The sequence below is a fragment of the Phodopus roborovskii genome, unplaced genomic scaffold (genome assembly GCF_943737965.1).
Source record: "Phodopus roborovskii unplaced genomic scaffold, PHOROB, whole genome shotgun sequence".
NCBI lineage: Eukaryota > Metazoa > Chordata > Mammalia > Rodentia > Cricetidae > Phodopus > Phodopus roborovskii.
In genome coordinates this window covers 2,683,303-2,696,459 of record NW_026126525.1, presented here as the reverse complement: position 1 = coordinate 2,696,459, position 13,157 = coordinate 2,683,303, and the positions used below count along the sequence as shown (strand labels likewise).

Here is a 13,157-nt window from a genome sequence, read left to right as displayed (position 1 = left end):
ATACTATTATCTAATAATCTTTAAAATGGGGGCAGGATTTGCAACACCTTGAATACTGGTAACTGTACCTATACAAATCCATTGTCCTGTAGAAAGTCTAAGTGACTTGCCCAAAGTCACACAGGGCATTAGTGACAGAGGGTCTAAAAGCCCAAGTCTGGCTTCTGCAGCCTCACTGCCTAGCAGGTATATCACTGTCCCTTAATACGGTTTGATTCAGCAGCCTCTGTCTAGAGTAACCCATCTTCTTCTTCTTAAGATGTCTCTGAAAGGTCACCGGAGGGAGGCATGACTTCACAGGCACAAGTGGAATTTCAGGGCCACTGTGTGTTTTGTCTTAATGGCATGCTTCTGGATATTTGAAGTGTCAACACTGAGCTGTGTGTCTGGTTTTGTCTTCACTTTATCTATGTTGTTGGTTTTCATTTTAATTATTGGTTGATTGATTGATTGATTGGTTTGTGAGAAGGTCTCACTCTGTAGCTCAATCTGATCTGGAACATTGTATATAGCCTAGGCTAGCCTTGAACCCATGATGCCACCTGAGCCATGGTGCCCTAGCCAACCTGAGCTATCAAATACAAAGGCAAAGGGGTAGTGGGTGGTTCTCAAAATCCTGTCTGCAGAAACAGTAGATTTCTAGTTTTCAGTAGGTCTGACAGGGACCCATGTGGCCTTCACCTGTCACTTAAGTCTAAAGAGGCACCATCCCAGCTCCTTCCATTCCTATTAATGTTTTCCCACTAATTCAGCAACTGTAAATAAAATCTATGAGAACGGTTTGCTGCTCTTCTAGGATTCTAAATGCATCCCATAAATGAAAAGAGCAGTTAATGATATTGTACATAAGTAATACTTTGTGTATTTCCTTTTCTTCTTCTTCTTTTTTTTTTTTAAACCACAAAACCAGAGGGGGAAGTGTGGGAGCAGGTGGGCTGGGCAGTAGCAAAAAAACCTCATGACACATCACTCCGCCTCCTGGGTTGGTGGAGACTGTCTGGAGCAGCATTTAAATTCTGGGAGCTCCCAGCTGTCAGCAGGAGGACAGGAGGAGCTAGGCATCAGCATCCTGGCTTTGCAGTCTCTTGCCTTTGCAGTCTCTTGCGGCATTCTCGGAGGAAGCCAGCCAAGGTAAGCTCACAGCTGGCCGGTGAGGCTGCACATTCTCCTGGCTGAATTCTGTGGGTGAGTCCAAAGACTGTACTTTCAACTGTAGCACTTGTCAGCCAGACTTGCATGGTTCTATTCTTTGTGAATAATCAGGCCAGATACATTGCAGGCTTCCAGGTATTTTCAAAGTCAGTTGAATGAAGAAGTTCAAAATAAATTGAGTTGGTTCTCTAAAAGACAGGGGAAATTGCTACCAATCACAGGCACACACACTGCAAAGTTCTGTGTCTCTGAAACAAATATCTATATCATTTAAAAGTTGTTGGATGACAGGAGGCAATTAAAGAAGGATATTGTATATTGATATAAACCACTTATGCTATTATTTTTAGTAAGTTAACTCATTTAGGTGTAGGGAAAAGCCTTTTTCAATGTCTTGCTTCTGCATTTGGATTTTAAATTTTTCACTAAGATCCTTGTGTGACAACATATAGACTCATCATCAGGCATAGGAAAGCTGTTGATGGCTCTCAATGCTCTTCACTGCACATGGAATGTCTTACTCAATTTCAAAGACATCTTTGTTTTAGCTTTATATCACTTTCTCCATAATTTAAGTTAAAAAAATCACATTTGAGATTCAAATTGGAAAAATGGAAAAGCAATTTTTTTTATCATTCTGTTTTTTTGTTTGTTTTTTGTTTTGTTTTTCTTCCTTGGAAAAAGTATTCCTTCAGTAAGTAGTTCACTGTTTTAATTACCAAAGTACTGTGAAACCAATCTTAGGTGTGGAGAGCAGGAGACATCAGATAGCAGTAGCATGGTAGCATAAGCTCTTAGACTCCAGATATAGAGTTTGGATAAACAAAAGCCATGAAATTGCACCACCACCGCCACCACCACCCCTTCTTAGGGTGAGGGATTGAGAGAAAGCAAAGGCCCACAAATGCTGACTCAAAAGCCTATGTACTGGTGTTTTCTCTGAGATGCAGAAAAGATTCCATAATTTATTAGTGGCTTTGTTATAATGTGGTAGGGCAAAGAGATCATATGAACATTTCTAGATAACAAATATTCCTCACAAATATGTCGCAGGACCAACTACAGCCATGAGATTTGCAGTGATCTGCTTTTGCCTCTTTGGCATTGCCTCATCTCTCCCGGTGAGTACAACTGAATCTCTGAGAAAATTGCTGAAAGTAAATGAACTTTGTCATAATCTCATGCTTTTCCCCCCTCGCTCTTCTGTCTTAAAGGTGAAAGTGGCTGATTCTGGCAGCTCCGAGGAGACACTGGTAAGCCTTTGGGTTGATCATCTAACTAAAGAATGTATACCAGCATGGTAAAGGCTGCCTGGAATACTGTTTTAGTTGCTGCCAATTTATTATTTGCATAATCAGACCCGTTCATTTCAGAGTACTTACTGACTATTATAAACAGAGGCAGTACTGAACAGGGCATTGTTTTTAATAAACAGATCCTCTTATAATTAGATTTTTTAATATGGTAAAAGTCTGTTCCAGGCTATTGCTACTTACACAAAACAAGTCCTAGAACTTTGAGTGACTGTTTCTTTCCATGAGCCAGCATACTTTCCTAGAAGAAGAAAACCCAGAAGTTGAGTTTAGAACTCCACCCAGATGCTGGCCAGAGCTGTTTGTGTGACCATAATACTTACAATACCGGTAGCCCAAGACACTTGCTAAGAAGCCCACCATGAAGACAGAGTCTGTGCTGTTTGAATCTATTGTGCTTGTTAGTGAACGTTAAACCATATTTTCCTAAACAAAAATGAAAACCAAACCAACATCTGTATTTATTACAGTTAATTGACCAGCAGCACTGGTTACTTGCTCCTCCACAATAGGTGAACACATGCCAGCCAAACACAGATGGGCATTGTCCCGAGGAATCTGGACAAAAAGGCACATGGTATTCAGTTCCAGATGAACAGAAGAAAGGCCAGTGTAGGGTTGCCTGGTGGTGTCACCACAGCTTCATGAAGACAGTCAGGGAATTGCTGCAATGTGGGGCCTGAAAGATGGGGTGGGTGGGCCTACCTGTTATCTAACAGACTTGACAACACAGGTGTTGACTCACAATTGAACAAAAAAGAAAATTAGCATTCCCATGCATTAGAGAGGCAATAATTGTTGGCACTTCCAAAAAATAGAATAAAATAAATATTTTAAAATACAGGGATGCTTTTTTTGGTTTTTGTTTGTCTGTTTGTTTTTGTTTTTCAAGGCAGGGCTTCTTTGTATTGCTTTGGAGCCTGTCCTGGCACTCACAGAGATCTACCTGCCTACGCAGTAGGGACTAAAGGCATGCACACACACACACACACACACACACACACACACACACACACCTCAGGTGTCTGTGCAAGTGATAAGTAGAATCTCCAGGGTTCTTGTTCTCAGGAACACAATGACTGTGATGTGATGGAGTGTGGCCAACACAGCTGACCATGGAACACTTATGCAGGACAATGTGCTCATCCTGAATTAGCATAATTGCTTTGCAGATGGGTTGTCTTCCTTGAGGGACAGCCTATTCTGTTTGCACCATTGGGAACTTGGTACAATAGAATTTTGTGCAATGGCTTTAACATTGTATTTATGGTTGTCTGATAACCACTAGACTTGAGTGAACTGTGGCTAGTTCAATGGAGATATTGAGTTCTTTGTTATCTTTGTTTACATTGAAATTAACTATATTTAATTTAATCTAAACTTATTTAAGTAGCTACCTGTGGCCAAGGACATCATCTTAGGAAGTACTGCCTTAGAGAATTCCTCTTTGTCCTATGGGGAGAAAACAATGGGATCAATAGTAATTAAGGGTGTTTACCTGAGAGAAAACTTCATCCAGCCAAGGTAGACTACGAAGTGTGCTTGGGTTTGAATGCTGGCTCTGCCACTTCTCACTGCCTAGCCACATTGTGATTGAGTTTCTTCTTCTGAATTAACAGGTGAATGTTGATACCTACTTCATAAGGGGTTGAAAGGACTGAACCAATGTTTACAAATCACTTTGAAAGCAGGCCTGTCCCATAGTAAATGCTAATTAAAGTAACATTAAATAAATCAGTAATAAAAAATAAATTATATTTTTATAATCTCTGAAGTTTTACATAGAAGTATGAGTAAATATCATATTTTTCCTTCAGGAGTAGAAAGCATGGCCATTTTATAAGCTTATGGCATACAGATAGATCCCTGTGTTTATTTTTTAATAATGACAAACACACACTTTTTTTTAATAGCATTACAGCAAACATACAGATGCTGTAGCCACATGGCTGGAACCTGACCCATCTCAGAAGCAAAATCTCCTAGCCCCACAGGTATTGTTTTTCAATTTCTCAAAACTGCAGCAGGGCTGGAGGTATGGGACAGCCATGGAGGGCACAGACTGCTCTTGCAGAGGACCCAGGTTAAGTTCCTAGCGCCCAGATGTCAGCTCTCAACCTTCTGTAACTCTAGTTCCAGGGGATCTGCTGCCTCTCCTGATCTCCTGGTGTACAGCATGCACATGGTACACTAATATAATGCAAGGAAAAACCCCTACCACAAAAAAAAATGAAACAAATACAATACGAAGACAAACAAGCAAAACTCCTAACAATGGTAATAGAAAGCTACTAAGCAAACCACACAGGGTAGTTAGTGGGATCTTCCTGCTTGTAGGTGAATGAGCATCTCAAGGACCAGTGCACACACTATGGTGGTTTATCTCACTATAAACCATTAGCCAAGCTAAAAAACTGACTGGCTTTAGATCAAAAAGAATAACTTGGAACTAAGCAGCTGAGCATGTATGGTGTGTGCTGATATGTGACCTTCCTTCTTCAGAATGCTGTGTCCTCTGAAGAAACAGATGACCTTAAACAAGAAGTAAGTTCTCACGCTCACTGACACCCACTGTTAGAGATCTGAAGGAAGCCACTGCATCATTCCCTTCAGACTGTCAGTGAACTGCCATTCAAAAGCTTGCTTAGAAAGGAAATGCATTCACACAGGCTCTTCAGTTAAGTTTAGTGTTGCAGAAATCATCTACCCACACTTGTCCCTTGGAACTAGTTTTACTAATATTTGATAAGCAGACCATCAGTGCTTAACAAAGCCAAGAGATTTACTTTAAAATGTTTCTGTCGCTAATATTAAGGATTATTTGATAAGTGTTCTTTCCTAAGCAAATAAGTAAATTTCCCTTTAGGATTCAATTTAAAGATAGATAACCTTAGGTAAAAAGAGCCTTAAGATTTGTAGTTTAGTAGTCTTTAATCCTTAGTTCACGATATGGATTTGGACTGTAGTTTGTATACCCATGCACTACAAGAAAAGTAGCACAGTGTGAAATCCAAGCACTAATTTACTGAGCCATCTTCATCTTTGATTTAGACTCTCCCAAGCAACTCCAATGAAAGCCATGACCACATGGATGACGAGGACAATGACGATGATGACGGAGACCATGCAAACAGCCAGGATTCTGTGGAGTCTGATGAATCAGATGATGATGACCACCCTGATGATTCTCACCATTCTGATGAGTCTGATGAGTCCTTTACTGCTACTACACAAACAGAAGTCTTCACTCCAGTTGTCCCTACAGTAGAGATCCCTGACGGCCGAGGTGACAGTCTGGCTTATGGGCTGCGTTCAAAGTCTAGGAAGTTCCACATTTCTGATGACCAGGTAAATCCCTTGTCAGACACACAGGTGGCTATGGCTTGAACTCACTTCTAGGAAACCAGAGTCTAAAAATTCACTCACTATTCACCAAGCACTGTGCATTTATTTGAAGCCTACTTTATGGTCTTTGAATAAGAGCTTTTTTTTTCCTACATTGGTGGTCTTGTTTAAAGTGTGCATAATATCTTTTTTTAATTCTTTCTGTCACACACAATTCTATCCTTTCAAATACAGTCTCTAAGCAATATTTAACAGGCATTAATGTTAGTTCAATAACTACTGCAGGAGGTTGTTTGTGAAATATAATGGTCATGTTTGGAAGCCAAGGGTGTGAAAGGAACTATAAAAATCACAGTTATAATGAGCTTAATTAAAGGGTCTGAATTAGACTCAGCCTTTTTATTTACTACTCAATTTAATTCTCAATATCTTTTCATGTAAATCAGAGACTATGAGACTACCCTGCAGTTTTTATCATAGACATAAATGATATACCTATTAAGCTAAGCTAGAAATGGCTCACACAACAGTGACTGGTAAAATACAAAGTACATGCTAGTACAGTTTCTTCTTCAATCAAATTTTTTAAATATTTATTAAAGTTTGACCTAAAGCATAGAGATAAAAGATTATAATGTTCTTATCCATGGCTGTTTATATATAATTCTTCAATTTGTTCTGGTTCAGTATCCCGATGCTACAGATGAGGACCTTAGCTCCCACATGAAGAGCAAGGAGCTGGTTGATGCCCTGAAGGTCATCCCGGTTGTCCATCGTCTGAACGTGCCCTCTGATCAGGACAGCACTGGCAAGACCAGTCATGAATCAAGTCAGCTGGATGAACCAAGTGTGGAAACCCACAGTCATGAGCAATCACAGGAGCATAAACAGAAGGCCAGTCATGAGAGCACCGAGCTGTCTGATGTGATTGATAGCAAGGAAAGTTCCAAAGCCAGCCAGGAACATCAGAGCCAGGAGTTTCACAGCGATGAAGACAAGCTAGTTGCAGACTCTAAGAGTAAGGAAGACATTAACCATCTGAAAATTCGTATTTCCCATGAAATAGAGAGTTCGTCTTCTGAGGTCAATTAAAAGAGAGGCAAAACCACAGCTCCTTACTTTGCTTTTATTAAAAAAAATATTAGTGAGGGTTAAGCAAGAATGTTAATTGCTCACTTCTTAGTTTAGTGGGTATATGTATTTGGAGAAGAAAATAGATAATATTTTGGGCTATTAGCTTAGTCTGTTTCTTCATGAAAACACCCTTGTAACCTAAAAGCTTCAGCACTCTGCCTCTGTTCTTTCTGTAGAAGTGCAAACGTCCACTGCATCTTAATGCTTGTTATTCCTTTATGAATAAAATATATGTAGACACAAGCAAAATGTTTTTAAATGGTTAGAAGAGAATCTGTAACAAATCTCTGTCACTACAATCTTTTGTTTTTATAATTAGTGTACATTTTGTTGTGATTATTTTGTTGGTGTGAATAAATCTTCTGTCTTGAATGTAGCAAGTCTGATGGCGTCAATAATTCCTTATTGGTTTCTCACAATTTCTTTGCGACATCTAAAATATAACCACTTTAATGAACTTGCCCGATTTAAAGCCATCTTAGGGTTTTAGTGATCAGAGGAACAAGGGCTACCTGAGAGTAGATGAACCATAATGCTCTCGAATGGAGCATTCTTACCTAGTTACAGCATTCACTAGCTAATGTAAGAGCTAATGAAAGACCGGACGTAATCAAAAGTCACTTTATATGTCTTATGTCATTATCTATTAATTTGATCAGTAAGCTTGTGGCTTTCCTGCCCTTATGTAGGTCTTCTAGATATCTTGATCATTCTTAGCTAAGAAACTATATATATATATATATATATATATATATATATATATATATACACACACACACAGACACACACACACACATATATATATATATACCTATACATACATACATACATACATACATACATACATAGTTAAAGCTTTTAATGGTGTTTCAGGCAAAAACAAATTTCTTCTCAATTTCATTCAAATGAGAAGTTTCAGAAGCACTAAAGTGGCCTTTTGTCTTTAAAGCTAGACATCCCATCTAGTAATCATTGAAAAAAACTAAATGCCCTTCAACTGCTACATGAATATTATTCACCTTTAAAGAAAAATCCAGTCATGGAATTTGCAGCCAAATGGATGGAACTAGAAAAGATCGCACTAAGGGCATAATCCAGACCAAGAAAGACAGACACTGCATGTTCCTACCCGTGGTTCCTAGCTCCAAACCCTGAGATGTGTATATAAAGCTTGGAGTAACTATAGAAACCAGGACAGTAAAGAGGTACAGTGGGGTGTGGGGAGCGATAGAGATGAGAACAGCAGGGTACAAGTGATTTTCTGAAGGAGAAAATGAAAATGAGTGGGCTTTGTTTGGGTATGTGTGGGGGAGACAAACACAGAAGAAGGACGGAAGTAAAGCAACAACCGGATATCTGAAAAGGCCATAAGGAATCAATAGTATATACCTCCCTACAATTACATGTAATACATACATGTCTGTGTATACATATACAAATACAGTGTAAGTGAAGGATTCCCATCTGGGCTCACAATGGTCCCCACAAGAGCTATAGGCTGTCTATCAAAAACCACAAGCCCAATCATGAGATGTTTTCTTTTGAGTGGTTGGTCCGGGATGTCCAAGAGACTTCTAAAACATATAGGCTATCGTTGTTGCCCTTGGATGCCTTCTAGAGGTTGAAGTTAAAATCTGCATTATTGAAGATACCTGGGTTTGGGCCCCAGCACCTAGACCAGGTTGTGTGACTTGCCCTCTTTTGGCCTCTGAAAAATACTGCATACACATAGTTCACAGAAACACATGCAAGCACACACATATACAACGTAAATAAAAATTCTAATTAATAAATAAAACTAAATGTTTCCCCTAGAGCTATGCAGCCTAACTTTTAAATTGATATGGAAATTAATACTTAAGAATATAATGAAAATTTATAAAAGGAAATAACAGCAATAAGGAAGGAAGGATTTGTCCTAGTTAGCCCCCCCACCACACACACACACACACACACACACACACAGAGAGAGAGAGAGAGAGAGAGAGAGAGAGAGAGAGAGAGAAAGCACTGCAGTACTGTCATATAAACATCCAGGAAAGAAAACAGTAAAGTCAGACATAAGCCCAAATGCATGTGGAAAATTATTGTGTGGTAGAGATGGTGTCTGACACCACTTAGGATATGAGAATATAATCCCCTATCTATCTCTGTAGACACCAGTAGTCAACTGAAGCGACTCATGTGTATTTGCTTTCCTGGCACGCCATAGCAATCAGCCCCTAATAGTCACAAGTGAGTTGTGTCAGCCCCACATGCCATGGAACTCAAGCAACCTCTTTACTGCCAGCACCCTCCGAACCCCAAGGGCATCTGCATCTTAAACCCAAAACCACATCTTTGAGTTCAAAGACCATTCTGCCTGAAGTGCTTCAGTAGAAAGGTGGTAGGTACCATCCAGCAGAGGAGCAGACAAGTTGGCCTGGTCGGGGTTGGTCAGCAGCTGGTGGCTGAAATTGCCTAACAGTGTGCTTGCAGAAGGGCTCAGCCATACTGAAGCTAGCAGGATGTCTGAGGGAGAAAGACACTCCCATTAGTACCACTGGAAGCTCTGTGTACAAGGGGCTGGCAGCCTTGCTTTAAGAGCGAGGACAAGGACACCAGGGACAGTCAGAGTGAGCCAGTCCTGCAGTGTCCCTCCAGTGCCCTCTATTGACAAAGTGCCATTGTGCCAGCTGGCAAAGCAAGCGTGCTGCAGTGTCCAACTCCAGGATCACTGATCAAAGGCAAAGGATTTGCAACAAGGACACAAAGCTGGCAGCTGGGCAGGATCACCGGGGAAAGGTTATTTGTGCTCTTGGCCAAGAAAGGTACAAAATTATCTGAAGCTTCCTTTTCTGATAAAATGAAAACAAGCACCCAAAGACGAGATAAGGTCATATGCAAGGGACCAAAGAGCAGATATGTTAAATCTTATTGGATGTAGTGATACTGCTATAAATGAGGATTTGGGTCCCATAGCCACCTATTTAAGTATTCAGGTTCTTGCATCTCCAGTCAAAGAACTGGACCAGAGACATGTGGTTAGAAATAGATGTAGTCATTTTATTAAGAAGGGGAAAAATTCCCAAGGATAGGCATGCACTAGTGAGCGGAGAAAGGCACGTGCTCCAAAAGTACCGGGGTACAGATTTCACGAACCTTTTATAGACCATTTATTCAGTTCCTGCCTCTCATACCTTAGAAAGCAACAGGAGTTTCTTGGAGATTTATTATTATTATTATTAGTCTCTACTCTCTTGCCACAATGCTGAATGACAGAGAGAATAAAAGAAAAACTCTTCTTAACAGGCAAACACTCAACCAACAAAACGTGAAGACAGAATGATAAAATTAGAGGAAAAACATTTCACAAATCACACCTTAAAAACTGACTCAGGAAATGATCACTAGTGAACATTAGGCTCATGGCACAAGTGGTGACTTGTCTAACTATGACACAACAGTTCTAAATGAAAGAGGTTGCTGTTAACTGAAAAATGTGAGTGCCTTCATCTTTTGCCTAGCATTCAAACTCAGCTCCTCCTGTGATGAAACACACGCATGCAGCTTTTCTCTTACCCAGCACGGGCAATGTATAGGTTTGCTCTTCAGAATACTTCCCGATCCCCACACACATATTCATTCACGTATACTTAGGAATTTACAGAACTGATCCTAAATGCTGAGGTGGCTGAATCTACTGACCTGTCACAAGATGGGTACTAGTGGGATAAAGAATGCAGGGAAGGTCTAAAGGGACAAGCCCAAGCATAAGATCCTAATAGTGTTGCGTTTCCAAAATCATACACGTCAAGGGAGACTTTGAAGTTCTTACCTGGGTATCATTGAGTAAAACTCACAAAGTTGTGCATGAAGGTGGTGCATCCATATTCTGACAGGCAAGGACAATGGTGTCTTACTCTAAATACAAGCCCTGATGCTTGACTTTAGCAGCACATTAATTTCAAACTCAGACTAAGGAGAAGATGTCATACAGAATACAGCAAGATTCAGAACTGCACTCTTTCCCTCCAGGTGGTAAAACAATGGTCTGAGTATTTGCCCCAAGAAACTAGAAGCAAACCACTGCGGCAGAAGGAACAATAGGTAGGAGTGGGATGGCTGAAAATAAAAGCAGGCAATCACAGGGTATAATAAAACATGCTGCTTCTTAACAGTACCCTGGGCTTTAACTCAGAGGTAGAGTGTTTGCACTGGATACACAGGGCCCTGGGTTACAATACCAGTCCTGCCAAAAATCAATTTAAAGTGCTCAAGCAAGACAAACACAGATAAACTGAAAGACACAGTTTACTACTATCAGGAAATAAACAGAGGCAATTACACGGGTCCTGCTGCCACTTAAAAGCAATAGGGGAAAGCCAGTGTGATGAGATGAATCTTCCTCAAAGAACGATGCATGGGAGTCCTAATGCCCAATACCTCAAGGTGCAAAGTCTTTAAGACGTAAATTATGCTCATTAAAGTGAAGTTACACTGAGGTAGAGTGGGTTTCTAACAGTGTAGCTGGTGACCTGACAAGAGGGGGTAAGAAGATGGAGACAGTGAAAAGATGGCCTGGGGAAACAAAGGATGCCCCTCTACAGATTCCCATGGAGAGATGCCCCCACGGACACCATGCTGATAGCAGACTCCTGGCTTCCAGAACTTGAGGCAGAACATTGTTGCGGTTCTTCAGCACTCAATGTGTGGAACTCTGTTACAGCCCCAGAAAAATAAACACGGTTCTGAACAATTTTGTGCTCATAAGTTGAAAAACCTGGAAGAAATCTAACAGCTTTCCAAGCCTATTAACTCTCAAAACTCGGTCAGGGTGATAGCAGTCAGGGTGAAATTTATTCTAAAATTGACATGAGAACATAAAGACCTTAAGTCACTACTATAAATAATAAATAAATGCAATATTATATTACATAATGTAATATAACAGAAATATGATGTTATTGTAAATTATAACATTTTTCTTCATCTTGCTACATACATAATAGCATCTCACCTCATGGTGTTAAGCTTCCTACACAGATACAACAATCAAGGCAGTGTTGTTGTCAGAGGGGCAGAGGAGCAGGTCATGCAGCACGCTGGAGGCTGCCAAAGTAGGCCTTGATAAATGGACACGGGTATTTTTAACAAAGGAATAAAGCCATTCCAATGCAGAAGCAATGATCTTTTCAACAGTATTGTAGCAATTGAACATTCATAGGACAGAAAAAAAAAAAAAAGGCATGGATAGATAACAAGAAAGCTGGAATCCTAAGTCTCACACTTCACACAAAACAAACAAAAAACTCAAACCAAACCAAACAAAAAATACCTCCAAAAACCAAAACCAAAACAAAACCTTCAAAGTGGATTATGGAATCTAAACTATAAATAAATAAATTTCCGTAAAATAAATTAGAAGAAAATATTCAGACCTCAAGCTAAGCAGATTTCTTGGAATCAATAACAAAAGCATAATTCATAAGAAGGAAGAATTATTATTGGGCATCTTCAAAATTTAAAACTTTGTCCTGCTGAAAGGATGAAGACAAATTACAGCAGGGACGAAGTTTGTTCATTTTACCTCCCACAAAGGAAACGCAAATGCCTGCTTCTCTCGCCGAGCAGCAATGGTTCCATCTACCACTTGCTACACTAACTACCCCGCAACACTGCAGATCCCACAACAACAGGCTCAGTCCTACAGGACTGTTTTTATCAGCTTCATTACAAAATCAGCGACTGCCACTGCCGCCATATTCTCACCCAATGGTTCAATGGAACAACTTACAGAAGTCAAGAAACCATCTATGCTTGCCGATTTGCTGCTAGAGATACAACTCAGAGACAGCTAAATGGCATGGAGGAGTGTGGTGAACGGAGTTTGCAAAGCTTTCCTGAAACGCATGCTCTGGGGTTTCTAAAAATGTCTTATTGTATAGTCAGGATTAAGCTGATCGTTCATCAATGCATTTTGACCTGTCTCCCTGTCTCCCCCTCCTTAGAATCAAAGTCGCATAACTCAGAGTTTTGATCCCCTCACCACGCACGGCTGGCTCCTCTGGCAGCCAGCCCCTATCTGAAATCCCCAAGCAAGCACCATCTCATCAGCATTCAGGGTGACTACTGCTGTGGATACCATAGCCAAAAGCAGCATGTGGAGGAAAGGGTTTACTTGGCTCACACTTAAACATCACTGTTCATCCTTGAAGGAAGTCAGGTCAGGAA

The 13,157-nt window shown here is 40.3% G+C and overlaps 1 protein-coding gene across 3 annotated transcripts; it reads left to right on the top strand.

The window, feature by feature from the left end:
• Nucleotides 1–967: 967 nt before the first annotated feature.
• Spp1 (secreted phosphoprotein 1) lies at nucleotides 968–7,318 on the top strand. Of its 3 annotated transcripts, none has more exons than XM_051198170.1 (7): nucleotides 968–1,131; nucleotides 2,206–2,273; nucleotides 2,367–2,405; nucleotides 4,379–4,459; nucleotides 4,968–5,009; nucleotides 5,517–5,813; nucleotides 6,498–7,318. In XM_051198170.1, the coding sequence occupies exons 2-7, from the start codon at nucleotides 2,220–2,222 to the stop codon at nucleotides 6,900–6,902; spliced, it is 918 nt and encodes a 305-aa protein (XP_051054127.1). In that variant the 5' UTR covers nucleotides 968–1,131; nucleotides 2,206–2,219; the 3' UTR covers nucleotides 6,903–7,318. The 3 variants fall into 3 exon arrangements, with proteins under 3 accessions (XP_051054127.1, XP_051054129.1, XP_051054128.1); XM_051198171.1 differs by having other exon boundaries at nucleotides 1,026–1,185; XM_051198172.1 differs by lacking the exon at nucleotides 4,968–5,009.
• The last annotated feature ends 5,839 nt before the right edge of the window (nucleotides 7,319–13,157 follow it).